The 22,526-nt window shown below is 33.1% G+C and overlaps 9 protein-coding genes across 9 annotated transcripts, besides 2 other annotated features; 5 read left to right on the top strand and 4 right to left on the bottom strand.

Moving 5' to 3' along the window:
- Positions 1–340: 340 nt before the first annotated feature.
- TA20875 (uncharacterized protein) lies at positions 341–5,935 on the top strand (the record flags this gene model as incomplete). The annotated part of the gene is made up of 6 exons (XM_949243.1): positions 341–3,024; positions 3,105–3,209; positions 3,269–5,195; positions 5,234–5,335; positions 5,405–5,472; positions 5,560–5,935. The coding sequence occupies 6 exons, from the start codon at positions 341–343 to the stop codon at positions 5,933–5,935; spliced, it is 5,262 nt and encodes a 1,753-aa protein (XP_954336.1).
- An 859-nt stretch (positions 5,936–6,794) lies between these two features.
- Positions 6,795–6,860: a sequence feature (Signal peptide predicted for TA20870 by SignalP 2.0 HMM (Signal peptide probability 1.000, signal anchor probability 0.000) with cleavage site probability 0.895 between residues 22 and 23).
- TA20870 (uncharacterized protein) lies at positions 6,795–9,572 on the top strand (the record flags this gene model as incomplete). The annotated part of the gene is made up of 1 exon (XM_949242.1): positions 6,795–9,572. One exon carries the CDS (start codon positions 6,795–6,797, stop codon positions 9,570–9,572), a length of 2,778 nt encoding a protein of 925 aa, XP_954335.1.
- Positions 9,573–9,703: 131 nt separating this feature from the next.
- TA20865 (uncharacterized protein) lies at positions 9,704–10,922 on the bottom strand (the record flags this gene model as incomplete). The annotated part of the gene is made up of 2 exons (XM_949241.1): positions 9,704–10,273; positions 10,326–10,922. The coding sequence occupies 2 exons, from the start codon at positions 10,920–10,922 to the stop codon at positions 9,704–9,706; spliced, it is 1,167 nt and encodes a 388-aa protein (XP_954334.1).
- Positions 10,923–11,114: 192 nt separating this feature from the next.
- TA20860 (uncharacterized protein) lies at positions 11,115–11,550 on the top strand (the record flags this gene model as incomplete). Its single annotated transcript, XM_949240.1, has 2 exons — positions 11,115–11,282; positions 11,368–11,550. 2 exons carry the CDS (start codon positions 11,115–11,117, stop codon positions 11,548–11,550), a joined length of 351 nt encoding a protein of 116 aa, XP_954333.1.
- A 203-nt stretch (positions 11,551–11,753) lies between these two features.
- Positions 11,754–11,819: a sequence feature (Signal peptide predicted for TA20855 by SignalP 2.0 HMM (Signal peptide probability 0.935, signal anchor probability 0.000) with cleavage site probability 0.688 between residues 22 and 23).
- On the top strand, positions 11,754–13,114 carry TA20855 (uncharacterized protein; the record flags this gene model as incomplete). Its single annotated transcript, XM_949239.1, has 8 exons — positions 11,754–11,925; positions 12,120–12,161; positions 12,198–12,219; positions 12,251–12,277; positions 12,327–12,366; positions 12,426–12,527; positions 12,597–12,662; positions 12,692–13,114. The coding sequence occupies 8 exons, from the start codon at positions 11,754–11,756 to the stop codon at positions 13,112–13,114; spliced, it is 894 nt and encodes a 297-aa protein (XP_954332.1).
- A 352-nt stretch (positions 13,115–13,466) lies between these two features.
- Positions 13,467–14,000, bottom strand: TA20850 (ribosomal protein l6, putative; the record flags this gene model as incomplete). Its single annotated transcript, XM_949238.1, has 1 exon — positions 13,467–14,000. One exon carries the CDS (start codon positions 13,998–14,000, stop codon positions 13,467–13,469), a length of 534 nt encoding a protein of 177 aa, XP_954331.1.
- A 114-nt stretch (positions 14,001–14,114) lies between these two features.
- On the bottom strand, positions 14,115–15,574 carry TA20845 (ribosomal protein s15, mitochondrial precursor, putative; the record flags this gene model as incomplete). Its single annotated transcript, XM_949237.1, has 7 exons — positions 14,115–14,179; positions 14,322–14,447; positions 14,511–14,603; positions 14,635–14,701; positions 14,794–14,843; positions 14,873–15,040; positions 15,223–15,574. The coding sequence occupies 7 exons, from the start codon at positions 15,572–15,574 to the stop codon at positions 14,115–14,117; spliced, it is 921 nt and encodes a 306-aa protein (XP_954330.1).
- A 194-nt stretch (positions 15,575–15,768) lies between these two features.
- On the top strand, positions 15,769–19,838 carry TA20840 (uncharacterized protein; the record flags this gene model as incomplete). The annotated part of the gene is made up of 14 exons (XM_949236.1): positions 15,769–16,517; positions 16,554–16,785; positions 16,874–17,474; positions 17,540–17,665; positions 17,749–17,877; positions 17,917–17,951; positions 17,985–18,074; positions 18,108–18,199; positions 18,264–18,543; positions 18,669–18,770; positions 18,805–18,861; positions 18,947–19,309; positions 19,559–19,696; positions 19,746–19,838. 14 exons carry the CDS (start codon positions 15,769–15,771, stop codon positions 19,836–19,838), a joined length of 3,087 nt encoding a protein of 1,028 aa, XP_954329.1.
- A 266-nt stretch (positions 19,839–20,104) lies between these two features.
- On the bottom strand, positions 20,105–22,316 carry TA20835 (uncharacterized protein; the record flags this gene model as incomplete). Its single annotated transcript, XM_949235.1, has 3 exons — positions 20,105–21,045; positions 21,137–21,238; positions 21,320–22,316. 3 exons carry the CDS (start codon positions 22,314–22,316, stop codon positions 20,105–20,107), a joined length of 2,040 nt encoding a protein of 679 aa, XP_954328.1.
- Between the last annotated feature and the right edge of the window lie 210 nt (positions 22,317–22,526).

Genomic DNA, 22,526 nt, shown 5'->3' with positions numbered 1-22,526 from the left:
TAAAATGGATGAAATTGTGGTTGGATGTTCTGGAAGAAATTTGTTGGGTATGAGCGTCGGTTAATGTGATTAATATCAAATGTGTGTTGTAAAAGAAAATAAATTTTAATATGAATTTATCTGATTTTCAAAATTGGGTAGTTTTGTAACATATTTTTGCTCTATTGTAATAGACCACTTATTTACCTTTTTATTTTTGTCTGCCGATTAAATTATTAATATTCAAAGTTCTTCAACACATTAAATTATTTTCAACAATTTTTAACCTAATTTACCATTTTTGTCACCATAAAACAGTTGTATAAAGTATTGAAGAGTAAAATGATATAGATTTATTATAATGAGTGATTCGTTAAAAATTAAAAGGGAACCAGTTGATACTATTTCATCCGCTGAACTATCAAACAGTACTCCGAGTGACCAGAGGGTGACTTTGGAAAAAGTGGTAAAATGTGCCGACGATAAGAGGAAATATGAACTCTTAGCATTATTTGCCGTTGAATTACTCAAGTCAGAATTTGTCGAAATTGATGAATTTTTTTCATCATTAACCCTGCTAAAGTTGTTGATTCCACCCCAAAATTTACTTAACGCAAATAACAACGTTTTGGAAAAAATATCTGAAATTCTGTTACAATACGTTAAGATATTGAGACTCAGTAACGAATTCGACGAGGTTTGGGGTGGAATTAAGGACTGTAACAAGCTGTTCCAAGTGTACAAGTTGATACATGAAGAAGGATGCAAGTATCTTTTACCGAATGTCAAAGCTGGAGAGTTTTTCAACAAGTTTCTCTGCCAACTCATTTCCTCGTGTTCCTCAGTTTCGTTTTTCGAGTCGGTTGTTTTGCTGTACAAGGGGACAATTGAGGAAATATTCTCAAAGAGTAAGGGGACTAATGTTAGTACGGATGATGTAAGAGTGATAATATCGATAATGAAGACGCTGTTAACCATCACAAAAGCCTTTGGATCACCGCCTGCACCTAGAGAGTTATTATGTTCAGTTTCAGTAATTGTGCTTAAGAATACTAAGGCACATTTGTGCACTTTGTATAGTTATAATTTACTGGCATACCTTATCAAAGACGTTACTGATAAATTAGTACTAGACAAACTATTAAATGGACTCACCTCGGTTCAAATTGACCAAGTTACATCGCTCGTTAAGGAATGTAATTCACTATCCAATACCTCTACATGGAAATTCAAACATCAGTTCAATACTGATAATACTAATACTACCACTGGTGGGAATAATAATAATGGAGATGTGGTGGGATCGGTAAAAAGAGCAATTAGTAGAAATGATAAGAGTGAGGTCAGTAATAAGAGGAGAAAGACACAACAAGAGTTGCCAGCGAATTGGTATAAAGAGTTAATGAGTAAGTTTGAGACGAATAGAGGTGAGGGAAAGAATACGGTGGTGGATAAAAATGCATGGAAGTGGAAAAATGACGCCCTGACAAACACAATAAAGATGGTGGAAGGTGTGGAAAGCGTGGATTTACAGCCAGTTGAGCCACAGTTCATAACTTTGTTTGAAGGGCTGTTCAAGTATGAGTCTGCGATCCCAGTGGTAATTAACTCTTTAAACCTGTATAGAGTGTTGTTGAATAAAGGCAACTGCGACCTTTTAAGCGGAGGAAAGCCGCAATTGCTGGCGGATTTGCTTTTTGAAAAGCTCAAGGAAAGTAACCGGAAAGTGAGAGAAGCATGTGTTATGGCTTTGGTAGAGTCTGTTAAAAGGTGTAGAATAACAGTACTGTCAGAATCGGTTAAAAAAACAACATTAAACGTCTCACCAACCTGTAGAGAAAACTTATACAACTTTCTTAACTGTAAATTGGTCTGCGTTTTGGACCAGGAGTTTATTCAGAGGTTACATCAACTATTAAATAGTGTCTCAGAATATATTAAAAGCTTAGAAAATGATAAGGTGCCAAAAGTTAGAATGGCACATAACGCACTAATTGCAGTTTTAGATGATTTTAACCTTATTTACAATAATATTTCATCCACGTCAAATAGTAGCATGATGACTGAAGTTACTAAACCAACCGAGGCTACTCCATCTGAGACCATCCCTAAGGCGACTCCTGTAGCCCCAGTCACAGCTGAAGTCACATCGGTTACTAAACCGACTGAAACTAAACCAATTGAAGAAGCTGATAAGAGTAATTTGGATTGTACAACAACTGCAGAGTCCTCTGCCATGTCAGAAGAGTTTACCACCTCAGGAGTCCCAGAAAATGTACCCGAAATCGAGCTTTTAGATAGTGTGTTGATGAGTCTGCTGGATAATTTGACCCATATAGTTGATGGTAGTATACTTGAAACTTTTAAGAAATTTGATAGCGAAGGTAGTAACTTAGTACTGGAGGATGGACTAAGGAAATTGAGTGTCTGGGTGAAAGGAAACGAAAAATTACTCAAATCAGTAGATTATTACGTTGTTAAGTTGATTAGTTATCTGTATAGCAAGTTCACAAATGTAGATCTTTTACACGAATTTTTCAACCAATTATTGAATTACCATTTAACTGACGAGGCGTTTAATGAGGTGGTTGAAGTTATTAGAGTTCACAACTCCTTAAAACTATTAAATATAGTGCTGGAGAATGATAATGCCAATACCAACAAGCTGTTAAACCCATTAAATGCATTTTATTATAAAGATTCCACATGTCTAACGCATTTTCTCTCCATCCTAAGGCAATACTTTATACAGAGCTACGCCAAGTTACCCTCAAGTGTCTTGATTAAAATGGTTAACTTCGTGGTATATAACGTCAAGTCGAAGATATACCCCGTCAGTCGGATGTCACTGGAGTTATTGAGTACTGTGAGTGAGAAGAGTGAAGTCGTTTGTTATTTGGACGAACACCTGAGGAACACGGTGCTGTATTTGAAGCCCTCAGATAAGGTCAAAAAAGCATGTAAAGAAAGTGAAGCTAGAGTTGAAAAATACGTCTCCAAAGACCTATTCAACTGCATGTTCAAAGATAAATCTAACATCAAAAGGTAATTCATTATTCACTTACATATCTAATAACTGGTTACCACATACAGACATGAATGTTCTGGTTAAATAATTCTAATAGGTCATGTGAATATTGGAAACGCTTTTTATCGAAAGGAGATGAAAAATCTGATAACATGCTATTAGGAAAAGCCCGCAAAGACTTAACTTCTTGGCTAACATACACGTAACTATTATTCTATATATCATCTATCATTCACTTAACTTTAATAATTGGTGTTGTAGGATGTACGAAATGAAGTGTGAGAAGGTTGTTTTGGAGATATTTGATATAATGGCAGATTACCTTACATTGAAGTGCGATTTTGACGAGGAGGAGAGTTTGCTGTTGTTGCACTCCTTTGCAAGTTACAGTTTCTTTGGCAAATACCAACTAAAGGCCATATCCGTCTTCAGTAAGCTGATTAAGCTATTCAGGAATTCATTTGACTCATTGGACTTTTTATTTGAAGCAGTAGAAAGGTGTAAAGAAAAGTGGCAACAGCTGATGAGTGAGGCTTTGGTCAGATTAGTTCGCAACTCCACACCCACCGAAGCAATGGTACAATTTGTTAAGACCAAACTGGACTCCTGTTCCTCTCTAGAAAATTCTCACAAAAAACTCATTTATCAGTGGATTAATAATTTCACAAGCCCAATTCTTAATACAGTTAATACAGTTGAGAATGTTGTTAAAACAGTTAATATGGTTGATGAGGTTGATGAGGTTGATGAGGTTGATAAGGTTGATAAAGTTGATCAAGTGGATGTTATGCCAATGGATGTTGACCCTAGTAATCTCAACCACAGTAATGTTAACTTAGTTGACACTGTTGACACACTTGATAAAGTTACACAGGATACTAATATTAGACAGAATACAGTTGATAAAGTTGAATCCGTGGATAATGTGGAAATGAATAGAATTGAAACCGTGTGTGAAGAATATGAACAAGTTGTTGAGCCAGTAAGCACAACAGGCTCAGCATCAGAAGTCCAATTTCCAATTCAGTATAATAATAATTTCGTCAATGTCTCGATACAAACTGATGAACCAGAGCTTGAACCAATTCCAGTAGATACTAATACTAGTGTATTAGATAAAGTTGGTGTGGAACAGGCTTATGAAAAGACAAAATTTTGTAATTTGGACAAAAACGACAGTAACGACAAGCATTTCTTTACAAACAACAGTGCAGAATTTGATAATACTGTTGATACTATGGATAAGACTGTAGAAATCGAGGATTCTGGTGACACAAGTAAAGGATTATCAAATAAAGATAATGATGTTGAGGTTAATAGTAACTCTGTAGCAAATTACACTGTGCCTAATAACACTGTGGAAGAAGCGGGAAACGAGAAAATGAGTGATCAAGTGATACTTGATGAGGATGTTACAAATGATGTTGAGTCTTGCAAATCACTTTCTAAGCAAATTATTTCCTCAAATTCACCGCACCCAAATGCCCTCAGAACTAATTCAAATGTCCTGAATACTGTTTCACTTGACAGTTGTCATATTCAGAGTGTTGATAATGCTGATGAAGATTTGGAGAATAATGACACAACCAATCTAGAAAGCGTTACTGCTGATTTAGATGATGTTGATGAGTTTTATGAAGAAAATGAAGTTACCACAATTAGTTGTACAAGTAGATATAATCAGTCAAGTTCACCAAATAATGCCAACAATGACTCAATTAGCAAAGCTGTTGGAGTTAAAGCTAGTAATAGAGTTGAAAGTGATGTGGACAACGCGGAAGCCTCGGGATCAGACGAGAGTTATCCGAGCGTGGTGGTGGAGTATGATAGTGATTCGGAGCTGGCGTGTGGAGACGAGTTTAGCCTGAGTCTGGTGGAGTTGGTCCTATCGCAATGTTCAAAGGTGAATAAGATTTGTCTAGTATCAAGCTACAAGGACTATAAGAGCCTGTCAAACACACTGTGCCAGGAAGACGTTTCAAAGGTGTGTCTGGATAGCTGCTCTGAGATTTTAAAATACAAAAACGTGCTAAAGTATCTCTCAGTACCACTCGTAGAAATGACCCATAACGCAATACTACTAATGACTAAACGTATTCTCGATTCTACTCTGGCACGAGATAACAATTATGATACTTTTATAGAACCATTAATATTAGCCATTGAGGTGATCACCCAGTTAATACTAGTTAACTATTAAGTAAATATTGTATAATAATGTGATAGGTGTTTAAGAGTGTAACGACTGAGTTGAATGAGAATTTTATACTACAATTTTGCAATGTTGTGACTAACTTATTATCACTACCAAAACAACTTTTTAAAAACGTAATTCATACTAATATTAATAGTTAATCTCATTTAATATAATTTCAAATGGTTTGATAATTTTTTTAGGAAAGGTTATATTGTATAACAAGTTCATTAGTATCGGAAAATGGATTAAAACAGTCAAATTATATTATGTAATTCAATAAATTAATTATAATAACTAGTCTAATATTATATAAATTTATTTATAGTGGCTAGTTAGGTAGTTTAAAAATGTGTAGAAGTAAAATGCTAATGGTAATGGTCGAACTGAGTATGGAATCATTAAAAGGAGAAGTCGATAGATTATTAATGGCAAAATTAAGATTCACGAAGATCCTTCAAATGCAATTACTCATCAATACGTCACAAAATAACTCCAATAACATAATCAATACTGAAAATACTTGCAATTTGGTCAATGCAGTGGATAACAATATCATTAATAGTAGTAATGAAGTGAATGGAATGAGTGAAGTGGAGAATGAAGGAATGAATGAGTTGAAAAGTGTCCATTTAGACTTCATTGAAAAACTGGAAAAATTCGCGAATAAAAGTAGCGCACATAATGTGGAAAAGGTTATACAAACCTCAAATTACATTATCAGTACAATCTAATTTTAAACTTTAATCTTTTTTTTACACTATATCCTCAAGTGCCATGACACTACATTCATTATATTACTTAAGCTTTAATTTTTGGAGTTTAATTGATAGATTTATTAAATTAATTAAGAGTTTGATTTAATAGAAATACAAGTTAAGCTTGCAAGTAGCTTTAAAACTGTAAAAAATCCCAGAAATTTGGATAATTGAAATACTGAGATTTAAAATTTAAACATTAAAATCCACAGAAATTGTGTGAAATTCTAATTAAAAATTTTAAAAATTGCTCGTAAATATTCTGGAAAATTCAGAATAAAAGTCTTCGTAATATTTAATAACTTTCGATAAGTTGTGCCAAAGGTTATAAAACGTTCTAAAATTTTGTTTTAAATAACTAAATTTAAGTTAAAAGAAAAAAATTTTTTTTGATTAATAATTTAATATTTTTCAGTTAAAAGTTAACTTAATGATAATAAGGAAACGAAATTTAAAATATTAAAGGATATTTTGAAGTAAATTAGAAGAAAATTGTTAATTAGAAGGTGGTCAATTGAGTAAATTGACCAATAAATTATAAATATTAGGATAATATAAAATAAATAGCAGATATTGTATGTTTTGTTGAAACCAATTGTATATTTGGTTCGTAGAAATTGTAAAATTAAAGTTTAATTTTTAATTTTTTCCCACTCTAATGCTTTGTAGTCTGTCTACTTTTTACCATTAGTTCCATCTGAAGATTGTGTAAATAACCGTTAGACTGCTATATTTATAGGATTTTGTTACTTTTTACTTATCCCCACACATCGACCGCGAACTTTCTTTAGTTTAATACCATTATATCGCACAGATATATTAGTATGTATTCAACATGTTTCTTATAGTAAAGTTATTGCTACTATTGTGGCTCTTTGCCACTCGACCCCCAGTACACTCAGTAACACTTGAGTTGACTCATTTAGACAATGACAGCTCAAGCACCAAGTTATCATACTTCGTTTCGTCTACCATGTCGATATTTGACGTGAAGGATGATCAGGAGGTGGATATGGTTACATTTGACGGTTTTAAAGTTTGGAACTGTACAGATGGTGCTGAAAAACTACAAAGCGCCAAGGTAATTTATAATGAATTTGGAGCTAGGTTCGTCTTACTAACCACCAAGCAAAAGTATAGCAAATTAGAGTTATATTGTTATCTAAATACCCTTAATGGATGGGTTTTGTTAAATTCTGTAAACCCATTCAACATATCATTACTAGAAACTGACACTAAATCTGATGATACAAAGGATACTGTAGGTAATAATGATAGTACAGTTGTACCTGGTACTAGTGGTACTAGTACCACTTCCGACACCAATACTAGTGATAGTACAAGTAGTGATGATGTTGGAGAAGTTAGGGTTGATTTGGCTAATGTACCAGAACCACCATTGTGCCGTAGATGCTCATATGTAGTGGATGGGATATTATATTCAATACATTATTTCCATAGTGGTAACAATTACAATAAGCTGTTTTATGAGGGGAAAATGTTCTATCAAGTGCCGAAAGGGAAACAACTTGCAGGATCATGCACATACATGAGGAACTCGCAGCCAATATTCATCGATTTGCTTTTGTCGAAACCAGAAAAGTCAAATTTCGTCTACTTTGAACGTACGGAATCGGGATTTGCAAAGATTTCGAGAGAAGAATTTAAAGAAAAATTGCAAAAGTATAAGACAGTACCAACGACAGTAGATTTGTCCAAATCCTACTCGAAAACATATACAACAAATAATTCGACCAGATTTAATAGAACTAGAGGAGAAGGAATAAGTAAGGTGGATTGCATGCTGTATACACCAAATGATGGATATGTGATAAGAAAAGTAGTAGACGGAGAATTATCGGTTGTAGAGAGTGAAAATGACATTTTAGAAGTAAGATATTATAATTTGGGAGGTCAGAAGTTGTTAAGTATGATATTCCAAGAGGGACCAAATTTCCAGTATAAATATTATACATACTTTGGAGATTTGGGTAAATGGTCACCCTCATCAGAATACTTTTACTACAAGCTAATTGACGAATACGTCAAAAGTGAAGGTAAATATTCAATAGACTTGAAGAACACACTTAGCAGCAAATACTTATTGGTTCAGAAAGACAGCTTTTTACACCAATTGAATTTCCTTCCAAATTCAAGCTCGTTGGTTAACGCCGTTTATGATCATGGCAGGCTAATATGGACAGCTAGGAAGCCCAATGAAACTTGCATCTTTGTTTGGTACCAGTTCCAGTACAATTTGCTGTACTTGGTTTCAAAGATTGATGGCGAGCATGCGAATTATTATTACCAAAAAAATGGCCACTCCTGGACCTACATTGCTCATGAGGAGTTTAGACGTCGTTTCTCCTTCATCTTCTCCACCAACGATGTTTTAGATTTGAAGAATAACTTGGTTGGATTTGATGTTAAGGAGAACGGTAACGCCTTTACAGTTCAACCAAAACACTTCCACCTCATTGGCAAAGTTACTTACGGCACTTCAGTGGTTTGGAGTTCTTCCTCTAGCTTGAAATGCTACTCTGCCAAGATCATATACGACACTAACGCAACCAATGTTTATCTGTACTTGAAGGACTACGAGGGCAATTCTTACACCAAGCTTTATAAAACTCTAGACAACGACTTAACCAAGTTGGAATTATCATATTCTGAAACTGGTAACCTTGAGGAAGTTGGTACCCTACCAACTAGCGAAACTAAAGTTGAAAAATCGGAGAATGCAGATGAAAAATTAGATAAAAATAAAGAATCAGATACAGTCACTGTTATACCAAAGGGTGTTGACCCAGAGGAAGTATTTGATACTGTTGAGAATGTTGTTGATACAGCTAAAGTAGATACAGTAGTTGATACAGTTGATAAAGTTGATACATCTGATAAGGTTGATACACCTAAAGTAGATAAAGTAGATTCAGCTGTTGATACAGCTGATACAGCTGAAAAATTGAATACAGATACCCCAGTTACTGAAGATTCAGTAAAGACTAGTGATGAAAAAGTTGTGGAAAAACAAGAATCAAATTCAAATGCTGACCAGAATAAGTACCAAGAAGTGGTTGTTACAGCATTGAATACTTTCAATAATGTTTATAATCCAGAAACTTCTGATAAGCCAGAGGAAACTGCTAGGCATTTGGGTGTTGACCCAGAGGAAAGCTTAGTTGAGACCGATACAACACACAAAGAAGCTGTTGAAAAAGAGAAATCAGACAAAAAAGCTGATGTAGAAGAAAAAGAGTTAGTGAAGGAAGTTGATGAGTATTTGGGAGGAATGTTGGATATACAAAAAATGAAGAGTACCAAATTTGGAGACTTTGTAGATGCCAGAAATCATGGCTTAAACTACCTGTTATTCACACCACGTCCAGGGTACCCAGTCAGATATTTGAGAGATGGATTTGAAACTATATGGAAGTCCCACAGTAAAGAGTGCGTAGCACTCTCAGTCTTCCTGAAGGACGGAGCGCCATTCATGCTCGAGCTCTTCGTCAAGTGTAGTGTGGAAGTCTCTAGACACTTCTTCCAACTCAAACACAATCGCTGGCAACCAATCAGATCACACGAATACGACATATTGACAAATTCACTCTAAACCAAATGTAACAATCCCAATACAATCAAATGTAATAATATACAAGAAGTGGGAATACACAATTGAGATTAATACAGTAATTTCATACATGCATCTATATACTATTTATGTATAAAATTAAATATTAAAATTTAGTGGATTGAGTTCAAGTACTTGTGTAAGTCACTGGAGGGTGTGGTTGGCAATTGCGATTTGATGGAGGAGTAGGAGGACTTGAGTCTAGACTCAGAAATGCCCCAAAAAAGGTGAGAGTCCTCAGAACCGGAAAGCCGAAGACATTTGCAAGGGTTCGTGGCAGAGTCCTCATGAGATCCTCCACTCGAGCCCGTCTCGTAATGTCGTCCAAACTTTAAGCTCTTGACCAGAAAATTATATAAACATTTGGGGAACAGAATGCAGTAGACGTTCAGGATTGAAATGTGTTTAAAGCGTTGAGTGGTGTTGGTGCCGGGAAACGGGAAGTTAAAGGCGTGAGAAAGTAAGCGAAGGAAAAGAACTTTGCAAAGCTCAGACTGGCACTTGGGAGGAAGGTTCGGGTCACACCAAACGCCCTTGATGCAGTGTTCTTCAGGGTCTAAAAGTTGCACAACTCCACCTGCTAATGGTAGTACCGATGTCACAACATCTGAATGTCCAAGGATTTTGCGGCCAATAATTAAAATAAATCCAACAGACAAAGGATCACAGATAATCTTCAATAGCTAATCAAATGTCATACATTTATAATTAATAATATAATTAGGGATATATTACCTCGATAACACTGTTTGCGATTTCTTCAGGAGTGTGAATTTCGGTAAATGAATCAACTTCCTCCAGTGACTTGTCCATTAATCGAGTGCTTCTCTTATTCAGTATTCTCTCCTCCACATTCCGTTTATAAACCATATCATAGGCATTTATATACTTATTATAGTCCAACGAATTTTTATTATTTTTGCATTCTTTAGTGATATTTTCCATAGGGTTGGTAACTGTAGTATGAGTTGTATCCAAACCATTATTGATGGTAGAATTAAGAGTAGTATTATTGGAATTAAGAGTAGTATTATTGGAATTAAGAGTAGTATTATTGGAATTAAGAGTAGTATTATTGGAATTAAGAGTAGTATTGGTGGAATTAAGAGTAGTATTGGTGGAATTTAATTGGATAAGATTAATAATGTGTAAGAGAGTGTTGTAAAGTTGACCTTTGGAAAGGTATGAAGAGTTTGAAAGTAATTTCGAGAGTAGGCATTTTTGGGTTAAAATACTATCATCCGTGAAAGGTAATGGAAGAATATAACTTAATAAGTCCAATTCATTCAAATATTTATTAGTATAATTTATCAATTCGATTATTAAATTCATCAAATCAAACAAATTCAAATATAACCTCTAAATTTAACTATAAAGTATAAACTATAAGTGAGATCTAACTGTGTAAAGGTATTAAGTATACTTGTAACACAATAAAAGTGTTATGGTGTGGAATCTAGATAAATCACTATTATAATATAATAATACATTTAAAAGTGTTAAAATTAGTTTATTAAATTTATAATGGGAATTGTAGAAAACTTAAAAATTATCGCACTATTTCCCCTTAGAATTTTAAGATATAAAACTGGAAGTAATGTGAAGAGGGAACGAGTTATTAAACTAGGCATTTTATGCAGAAAATCATGGGTTTTCTTCCCACCAATTATGCTATACCAATACCTACGACAAGTATAATCCATTATATACACATATATTCCCTTAATTATTAATTCTAACAATTTGTACAATATTCCTATACTAATATTCTTTATAGACTGACAAGGATCATTATACAACTGAGTTGTTTTATAAGAATTCATCTAGTGATGATTCAAAGGCCTTTTATGACCCAGACAAGCCCAAACACCTGAGGGACTGGAAAATACAAAGCGATCTCGCACTACTTTCATTAGTCGCAAATCAAAAGGTAGAACAAACCAATACAGAAGATGATTAAACATTTATTACAATTTTTAGTTTTTAAATTATTTTAAAGTTTTTTAATATTTTTATCAATTTCTTTATTCTCTACCTGACAAATATTTTTACAGTAATTAATGAATTAGTATTTATGTTTTATATTTTATGTTTTGTAATTTTAAAATGTATAATTGTCAAATTGTGTGAATTTCATAAATTGTGTAAAATTCTATAAATTGAATGTTAGGTTGTGTAAAGTTGATGTTGTTTTTGTTAATTAACACATTTTGTGAATTCGTATACACATTTGATGTAAATGACTACTCCAATAAATTGTATAGAGAAATTAGCAAAAACTTCTCAATTCAACAGAAATCGCACATCGATAAACAATTCCAATTAAATCCCAAATGTAACTTTAATTACTAATTCATAACATTATCCACATTATTTCCACCTTTAACAACTATTTTCTTATTACTAATAATATTTACACTGATATTTTTATATTGTGTCAACAATATTATATTCTGTTGTCACGAGTTTACAACACTAACACCATATATCTAGTTAATGTGTTGGTAACTTTGTAACATATGATTGTAGATGTGAAAAGAGTAGAACTGGTATTACGTGAGAAATATGGCGGTAAGTCTAAATGTGTTAATTATTTCTAATTTTTAGAGAAAGAAGTTAACTATTTTAGGTAACATTAATGCACCTAATTTCATTTTCAGACAAATGCTAAATGATTACTATCACAAGTATTTTCAATATATAAATGTCTAATATATATATATAAATGTGTAATAGGGATAAAGAGGATGTAAAGATTTTTGATGATTCATTACAGGTAATTTTTAACAGAGTGAATCAAACTTTAGAGTCATATAACTAACAATTTCAATGAAGATTATTTCAATGATTTTAATAAACTTGATGATTACCAGGTCTGTGTTGCACTCAGGCAATTTCTGTAATAACTCATTCTATCGATCCCCTCCTGTGTTCATAGTCTTACACATTTCATTGATTTTAGAATTATTATACTAATTTTAGTTATGAGGTTAAATGATGGTATAGGAGACTGGAGATGATTTGGAAACAGCTCGTATAATAATAAGACTAATAAAGAGAGAATTTGAAAAGGTAATTAAAACAATTATTACACATTTCAGTTTGAGAATGTGAAAAATGAGTGCATAGTTCCTAATTTGGGAAGGTTTTCTCAGATCAGGAGCTTGGCAAGGGATTTGCCTGTTCCCACACGTACTGATACACCCTGTAGTACTCAGGCATCATGTGATAAACTTGCCATGTTAATGAACCTCTGCTCATATATTAGGTCAGGAGTCGGATTCGCTTATGATATTTATGCTACAATGATTCACGTGTTAGGGAACATGTTATCTGTTCTATGTGGTTGTATTTTTGTTGGTCCAGCACATGTTTGTCTATTGAAGAATTTTCCTGTATCTCCGTTACGGTGTCTGGTCCACCGGACAGTAGTCCAATGGCCATCCCCTAACCCCCAAAAGGGCTTCTATTTAGATATATCAATACTAATTATACAGTTATTTACTCCCTCCTTAGGTACTTAATAATCTATGTGTTATATGAGTATTAATAATTGAGTAGTACACGTGTAGGATACCATATCCAGCTTTTAGTCAATTGTTTCAAGCCACATATGGTATTTGGGAATTGGTATGTTAACTAACCATATTGCCGTTTAGGTTAAGATAACAACCAATTTGTGCCGTATTTATGGAGGTATTTGCTATTTTTATCCACTTTTTTAGATATCGGATTTGGGTCCATGTTTTCCTAATATTCTATACTATGTAGTAACATTTATGTATATGTTCCGTGGTATAAGTTTATATTATGAAGTGTTAGTATACTCTTATTTAAAGGGTTTATGTACTTATATATTATAGATTAGTGATAAGATTAAGCTTCATCAACGTTTCCCTTTTCACTAACGTAAATGCCATCAAGGAATTGTCTAATATCCTTTTTCCTGACCAGTGATGACTGATGTATTAAAGCTGCTGAACGTGAGACTGACTCGACATCAACTCCAGTCAAGACCAGTTCATCTTTGACGGCTTCTGACTTTCTGACGTTAACTCCGGGGAGGACTCTCACAACTCTGACCTTCTTTTCACCCAAGAAGTTCCTAATCTCAACGACCTTTCCGTCATCGCTAACGTTTGAGTTTATGGGGAAATGGGCGTGAACAAGTCTCATCTTGTATTGGTACTTCCTACTAACGCCTGTCATCATGTTCTCGATATGTGACAGACATGTCCTAAGTGCGGCGATTTTACTTCTTGAGCCAAACCAGAGTCTCACCACCACTGACTTTTTATCCTTAGACAATGATAAATCTATTGGTAAATGAGTAAAACTTCTTGATAATTCGCCATATTTTCCCTTTACTGTAACTTTCCTCGATTTCACAGAAACACTCACTAAATACATTATTATAATTCCAAAATTATTAATATCATAATTTATCTAATAATATAGATAATAATAAATCTAATAGTATAGATAATAATTTGGGTAATAATTTGATATAGTTATATGGTATAATTATAAATAGTGGAGTTGACCGAACCTTCTGGAGGAATTTTGAGAACTTGGGATGTGAATAAACTCTTCATATTAATAAAAATAAAATAAAGTTTATACTTTTAAAAAAATGATTATATTATGGACCCAACCCCCACCACACAAATAATATATAATATATAATGAATAGTGTAATAAATTAATAAAGAAGTGGAACAGGAATATAACCTGAACCGCAAGCTGTTGGATTATGTATTATATACTTCCCAACTACTCTTTTCTTATCTACTCCATAAGGCCACCTCGTACTCAACACATCCAAATTACTTTTTGCCACTACATTATCATTATTAACTAAGTTAATAGCAATATTATGATAATATTATTATTTAACTATATATATAATTTGATGGGCACAATTATGGTCTACTGGTGGTTGTGTAATTGGATGTCTTGTATATGCGATTTTCTTTCCTGATGGTAATTTAATGGGTCTGGGTCTAAACCTCCCTAAACAGAGTTAAAAACATTAAAAACCGACCCCACCAAAGCTTTTGACGTATTAGAAACTTACATCTATCTCCATCCACTCCAATTAAACTTATAGCCTACTCATACCGATTAACATTAATCAATTAACTATATACTTATTTATATATAACTGTTGTTAGTATATAGTAAGTTAAAAGGTGAAGTATACTTTGGAACGATTTCTTGAATCGGGAGTCGAGAATAGAACACATTTGATTTCTAAAAAAATAAATTAAAATAACCATTACTTAATAATTGACATGTGTGTTGATAGAGTTTAAAATCTTCTTGATACAACTTTTTCATAAGTTTGTGTCTACGGCTTAGAAGAATTGCCATTGCTCTTTTTCGGCAATTATCCCTCGGGTTTCTTATCAAATGGCTCCTTAAATTCAGTATCTTCTCACAAACACATCCTACTACTCATATATATACTATAACTAATACTCAACTATATAACAATCCTGTTATCAGGAATTTAAAAATACTTAAAATAATTTTGGATAAATAACTGTATAATTAGGGGTCAGTGAGGGGTATAACAAAGGACTCCCAAAAGGTTGTATAACTACTGCTGGAAAGCACGGTAATTTGATACGTTGTACACTTAATGATCCAGTATCAAATGGTTCCTTTTGTAAATGTTTCATAAGAATAAATGTCCTTGCTCTTCTAATTTCTCTTCCATTTGCACATCGTAAACTTAGGATTTTCCTAACCCTTTCGTCAAGGTTTGCAAGGTCTAACTCGTTCCACCTACCAACATAACCAGTTGGAATCTGAGCTCTTTCAGAGAGAAATTCAGACTCGGCGCGTTTGTACCACTCAGTCTTTGGAGCCTTCACCTTCTCAAAGGGTAAACCCTTAATTCTAAACACCTTCACATTTGATATATATAATTTAGCAATTTTCAAATAATTCAAATTTATTCCATTCTTTATACTAAACATTTCAGTTACACATTTTTATAATTTAAGTCTAACAAATATTTATTATAAAAGCCAATCAACTTATTTTAAAAAAATCAAATAACTAAATAATAAAAATTAATGGAAGGCGAATAATAATAATTGAAGGAAGGTAAAATGTTGTAGATGAATGTGGTGACCAAATAGATAATAATAATGTAACTTTTTGAAATGTGATGGAATGTATAATAAGGGAATTAGAATTGTTATTGTTGGATCCTTGTAATGATTTGAATGGTTCCAGAATTGATAAAATTAAGCAACTTTCAGAAAATAATGTAGTTGATAAATTAAGTAAGATTATTGAACTGGTGTTGTCGGTAAAAAATGTAGATTTATATTCTAGTATAATATTACTGGAAGAATTATTTGAAAAGCCCATTCTTATAAATGATAATATAAGTTTGTGGGATAAAAGTAACTATTTCAACTATATAAGCCAGAACTTTACCGAATTTCTTGAAAATTCCAATGATTTTGACGATTTCCAACTCAACTCTTTTATTTTATTATGTACCATAGTTTTGTGTATTAATGTAGTTATTAGGGCTAATTGGATAGGCCCTAAATTCTCTCTACAAACCAGCCAAAAAACTCTTTCAAATAAGTTCAAAAATCACATTGAACGGGCTGAATCTTCTAATACATTAGATGAAAATGATAATGAGCTGAACTTGAAAACTGTAATTACTTGGGAAAATCTAAATTTAATAAAAAATTTGGATGATAACAACAATGAGAAGTGCTATTTATTAGGAGCTTTTTATGAGGATTTGTCTGAGAAGGTCGTTTTAAAATCACCCGAACTCTCATTAACAGACTTAGAATTGGATGAAAAGAGTAAAGAGTTTCTCAAACAAATGATAAATGAATTTGTAATTGATGGAGAAACAATTTATGAAGGCACTTTAGGCCTACAATATCTGTACACTTCTATTATTTTATTACATTTATTGGACAGTTTTAATTATCAAAATACGTCTAATGTCAATACCAACACTGATGTAATCAGCTCTGAGAATACTGAAGACTCAATTAATAATGTTAAGATTGAGATGAAGAGTAAGGAGATATGGAGAAGTAGAATTGGATATATATACCAATTAATGATTGAAGATTCAGGATTGATATTATGTCCAAAACTTTATCATTGTTCAATTATTAACTTTTTACACTATCTAAGACTTTCAAATGTTTGTCCTTAGGCATTTTTAGAAATTATTAGTTATTCATATGGGTAGACTTTACTAATTCACCGATATCATAGTAATAATGATATAGGTGTTGGAAGAATACGATGTGTATAATATTGATGTGAATGATGGATCTGATAGTATTTTGAAAAGTGTGTTAATGAGAAAACCTGATTTGGGAATGGAATTTGATGATTATTTTAAATCCTTATTATTAATTGAGCTCTTGCAGAGGTTACCAATTTATAATTTGAATAGGCTTTACAAACCAGTATCGGAAAACTTAACCAAGTATCTCAATTTCAGTTTCGAATTCACTGGAAAACTTGGCGTTCGACGTAAATTTCAATCATTTTCAATACCACAACTAGTTCTTTCATATTCTAAACCCTTTCCTACAAATTCTAGTCCCAACCAAAAATTGAAATGTGACCCTAATTTGTTGGATGAAAATTTGGAAAATCCACAAGAACCTAAAGATGAGATAACTGTTGGATTGAATGAGATAAATGAGGAGAATGATATATATGAGACCCCAAGATTCGATGAAGATGAAAAGACTGAAGAGTTGAGTGACTTGGAACAGTTATTCTTACTTTCGAAAGGTTTAAACATACTGTCAACTACTTCAAAACATGATCAACTTTCACTACAATTCCTAAACACCATTTCAAACACTATTCTACAACGTATTTGCAATAGTTGATTATCATTTTTTATATAGTTAACATATAGTATTATAATTGAATATTAGAGAGTAAGAAGAGGAGATTGATAATGTTAATGAGTTTATGGTTAAGATGTAAGACAGAGTATAACAGGACTAAAACTATTGAAAGAGCTACAATACAATTAAATAATATCCTAAATGCTTATTATGGTATCACATTACATAGATTGGTCCATTTGAATACTGATTATCATTACTAGTTATTTAGTTACTCCTCAATTTAATAATTATAGTAACTACTATGCAATCAACTATACACAATCTCAGTTATATGGTAATATGTACTGTAGATGATGGTAATAGAAATGAGTATTTTTTCCAAATGTCGTACCCAGCAATTTGGAACATTAAACGTGAAATAGGTAATTTCTAAACTAATCCAATAACTTATTAATATATAGGCAAATATATGTTCATGATTGGATCAATAACAACGGTATGGAATAGTCTAGTTAATGGTTAAAAATAGGCCTGTAATATGTACAAGGAGTTACACATGTGGGAAGATGTTATTAAATGCCTAGTATTAACACAACAAAAACAACAAGCCAATGAACTGGTAATTTTATTATACTATATTGTAATTGTTTAGATTAATGAAAGAATTAAAATAATGGCAACACCTTCATTATATTGTTATCTTGGCGATATTTCAAATGATATACAACATTATCACACAGCATGGTAGTAGTTAATATGATTACTCAGTATTGCTAGAAATTATGAATATTTGTTTAATGTGTTATAGGGAAATGAGTAACGAAAGATGTGGTAGAGCAGTAAGGTCAATAGGAGTTAAATATTATAATTCGGGCGATTTTGAGAAGGCTCTGGAGTTTTTGGAGAAGTCAATACAGCTGAACCCGATGAATGAGAATGTCCAGTTCATAGTGGGATGCTGCTACCTGAAGCTTTTGAAATTTGAGAATGCAATTACACCATTTTCACGAGTCGTTTCAATCAACCCAGATAACTCTGATGCCTGGGCTAATATCTCCTCAGCACATTTTAAGGTCTCTTTGTTTGCAGTCAATTCCGGCTGCAACCCAATATACTAGTCCCTCAAGGGGTTATAACTACCACTTTTTTAGACAATTTTTAGTTATTTAGATTAATTTCGTACCATAGTAACTGATGATTAAAATTGTTATAGATGAAGAATTACCAGAGCGGAAAGATAGCAATAACTCAGGCCTTAAAGAGTAATAGCACTCGGTGGCAGTTCTGGGATATTCTGCTCAGAATCTCAGCTAACGTATGTTTTTCCATTTCCATCAAAATTGTTTTAGTTAAATGATGTCAAATGTGCCTGTAATTGCATACAAACACTAATTAACCTAGGAATGGTATTTTCTTAACACTAATGCCAATGATATTAGTTATACTATTTTATCTAGTAATCTTGATGTCTTGGCTTGTATTTGGATATAGAAGGATAAGGTTGAGGTGTGGGCAGTGAAGTATTTGGTGGATTCATCTATCAATGAGTTGAATTCGCAGGTGGTTGACGAGACCTTGAAACTGATTACAAGTAATATAACTGAGAGTGCCGGAGTCTGGTCAGAGTACTCTAGATACCTGAGTAACAAGGAAGATTATGTCGGAGCATTGGAATCGAAATTTAAGCAATACAGAAAGGTGGAACAAAATATCCAAATAAACTTAAATAATCCTAAGAATGAGTTAAATGGGTCGAATGAACAGTTTAACGAGTTGGAATTAGAGTTGTTTGAAGTCCTGAAATCAATGGTAGAGTTAGCGAATAAAGTCGATGAAGATGATTACAAGAAAAAGGTTCTTGACGCATTAAATGGGATAAAACTAAGAATTCTCAAGAGGACTCCAGAAAACACTCAACTTCACATTAACCAAATTAATGACTTGATTAATCTTCTAACATAATTTCTTAATTAGTTAGTACTACCATAATTTCTTGATTAGTTAGTACTAACTATTGCTTTTATTATTTTCAGTGGGATTAGCCTTGAAAAATATATTAAAACTGGTACATTCAGTGAGCTGTAAATGTGGTAAAAGTACTAGTGTGAATCAGTGAAAAAATTAGTTGATAAAAATAACAAAATGGCATTGAGTTTGTACGAGAGTAAAGCGTCAGATTTCGCTGGAGTGGATCCGTTGTCAAGAATTTTCATTTTAAATATACCGACACATGTTGATAACGTATTACTCTAAATAGTTATTCACAAAAAATTTATATAATATAATTTAGTTGCATAGAAATTATATAGTTATGAGTATGTATATTGTAGGTAGAATAGAGGAAGTTTATAATGTGGTAGGAAGTGCTGAAACAAAGATTTGAGAAGTATGGCGACGTGGAAGTGTACACGTGCCATAATTGTGAAAACGACAAGGGCTGGGCATTCGTGGGTTTCAAATCAACAAGGAGCGTCAGAAGATTAATACGTAGAATTTTAAAAAAACAAAAACGCACCTAATTACCATGTTCACACACTAACTAACATTAAATGTAGTAGAAAATCAATTTTCCATAACTTAAATTTATGCTTAAAATATAATACATGTACTGTAGTATTTATGTGAATTTTTGGTAAAAAATTAGTTGAGTTAGTCGAGGTTTAGAATTCCCTGTGATGGCGGTTTAAACTTGAGTGGCTTTAATTGCGCATTCTTTTTGGGATCATACATGTTTGAGAGGTGTTCTAAATTTGCTCTTTTAAGTATTGGGAGAGCCTTTCCCTTATACCTCAGGAAACAACACTGTACCCTAGACCCTGTGGGTGTTGTAAATAGTTTATGCCCAAACGACAGGTTCTGGAAAGTCTTTTCGTCTGGGAACTGCAACGACATTATCTTGGAGGGCTTGTGATACATACACTTAACTCCAAACTCGCCCAAACTCTTCGCCACCATGTTCGCCTCGTCTTGGTTGTAAATGTAGGCGCAAACGTATATCAGCATGCCTCTGGACTTGGCATTGTTACCAGGGTTTGAGACAGTATTGGGGTTATTTGAGCTACTGACGGGTGAGTTTGAGCTGTAAGGTGGGCTTGGATTTGTAGTTAAAACTGATAACAAGTCAATTGTGTCATTCTTAACTCTGTTAACTGTGGGTGGTGCGTTTAATAATTCGTGGGTAAAAGTGTATGCAATAGCCTCAGAGTAAATCCTCCAGCCTGAGGGATCTGGGCATAATCTCATGGTGGACGGGTATGCCTGGATCAAGGCAGTCCCCAAAATTGACCAGAACTTCAGCGCTTGATCTTCTGTCTCAAATACTATAAGTCCCATCCCCTCTGGCACATCATTAGGTATAAATTTTTTGCCTTCTTGTACGTCATTCGACACTGATTTTTTAGTTTCCTCGACGTTTGGACTAGCTGGAAAGTGCGATGGAATTTCATTGACAGCATTTGAGGGGTTTCCAAAGAGAAAAAAGAACTTCTTGATCCCGAGGCTTTTACAGTCCTTCTTGAACGTCGATTTCAATTCCAAACGACTAACATCATCGCCCTCAGAATCACTCTCATATTCATCACACAATATCTCTAAATCACACATTAATACTATGGAATAATATTCTCTTCAAAATAGTTTAAATGAATAAAATTTGGATAAATAGAGTTAGTGTGTAGTTACGTTGTGAATTGGTGAGTTTATAATGTGAGCTGATAAGATGTGAAAGGACCTGATTTGCAGTCCAATTCCTTGGAATCCCAATCAACATTAATACAAGTGATCCTAAAATTTTATTTAATATTAGAAAACTAAATTAAGGATTAAAAGAACCATAATTAATGTAAACTATGAGGGTTACAATACCTTTAAGCCACCATTCGTCATTAATTTTAGGTCTCGGTGATAAAAGCGAATCATTAATCCTTTCAAGTGGAGTTTTGAAGAATTGATAGAATGTGTAAACTGAGTCATATTTAACGTTTAAACTGAATGTTGGTGAGTCTAGCGTATTATCTAGAGAACCGCTCGTGTTTAGCACTGGGATCTCAAACTTGGTCACCAACTTTGAGCCGTAAAGTTGATCTGTTAGTCTAGGATCAGGTCCAAATTCTTTATATTTCCCTTCATTCATTTTATTTTCGTAATATTGTACAAATGTTATTACAGTTTCATTTTTTTCTTGTTTATCGGTTTTTTCAGGCTTGGGTTTATTCTGGAATTTACTATCATTCAGATTACGTGTGTTTGTTGGTGGTTCAAATGGAGGTAATGGAGGTGGTGAGAACTTCTTTGATGGGCTGCGAATCTCAGACAATGGCGTTCTCGGGCTATTAATTTCCTCATTTACAATACTCTCGTGACGTTTACTTGCTCCAACTTCAGATTTTTTCTCCCTCGAGCTATGGCTATGGGAGCTATATTTGTGTGATTTTTTCCTTGAACTTTCATGGTCTTGATAATACCTTCTCTTCTCACTTTTGTATCCATCCCTTTTATAATTATCCAATTTGCCGTAATTATCTCTTTTCAAATGCTTTTCATTATAATTATCTAGTTTATTATAATTGTCCGATTTATTATAGTTATCCAATTTGCTATAATTGTCCGATTTATTATAGTTATCCAATTTGCTATAATTGTCCGATTTATTATTATAGTTATCACGTTTTAGGTGTTTATCAGAATTGTAATGTTTAGTATTAAAATTAAAGTTTAGGTTATGGGAATAATTAGAATCGTTATAATCTCTTGTTCTAGGATTGTTATCGGACGGTTTGTATGGGAATTTATTTGATTGCGATGTTTTAGATTCATTTATTCTTCTATCCTCGTCAATTCGACGGTTCGGGGACCTCCACATTGTGTCACATCTTAAAAACAATTTTAAAAAATTAACATGAAAATATTATAATTAAGAATTTACTCAGTTTCACCTAATTACATACATAGTGACATACACAACACTATAAAGTGATGGAATTGGTGTAAACAAAGTATAATTCAGAATAAATTAGTAAATTAAGCATTAAAAATTTTTCAACATTACAATTGTTATATTCCCTTTTATCCA

Source organism: Theileria annulata, chromosome 1 (assembly GCF_000003225.4).
Source record: "Theileria annulata chromosome 1, complete sequence, *** SEQUENCING IN PROGRESS ***".
Lineage (NCBI taxonomy): Eukaryota > Apicomplexa > Aconoidasida > Piroplasmida > Theileriidae > Theileria > Theileria annulata.
The sequence above is the reverse complement of the archived record's forward strand: the minus strand, read 5'-3'. Positions and strand labels throughout refer to the sequence as shown.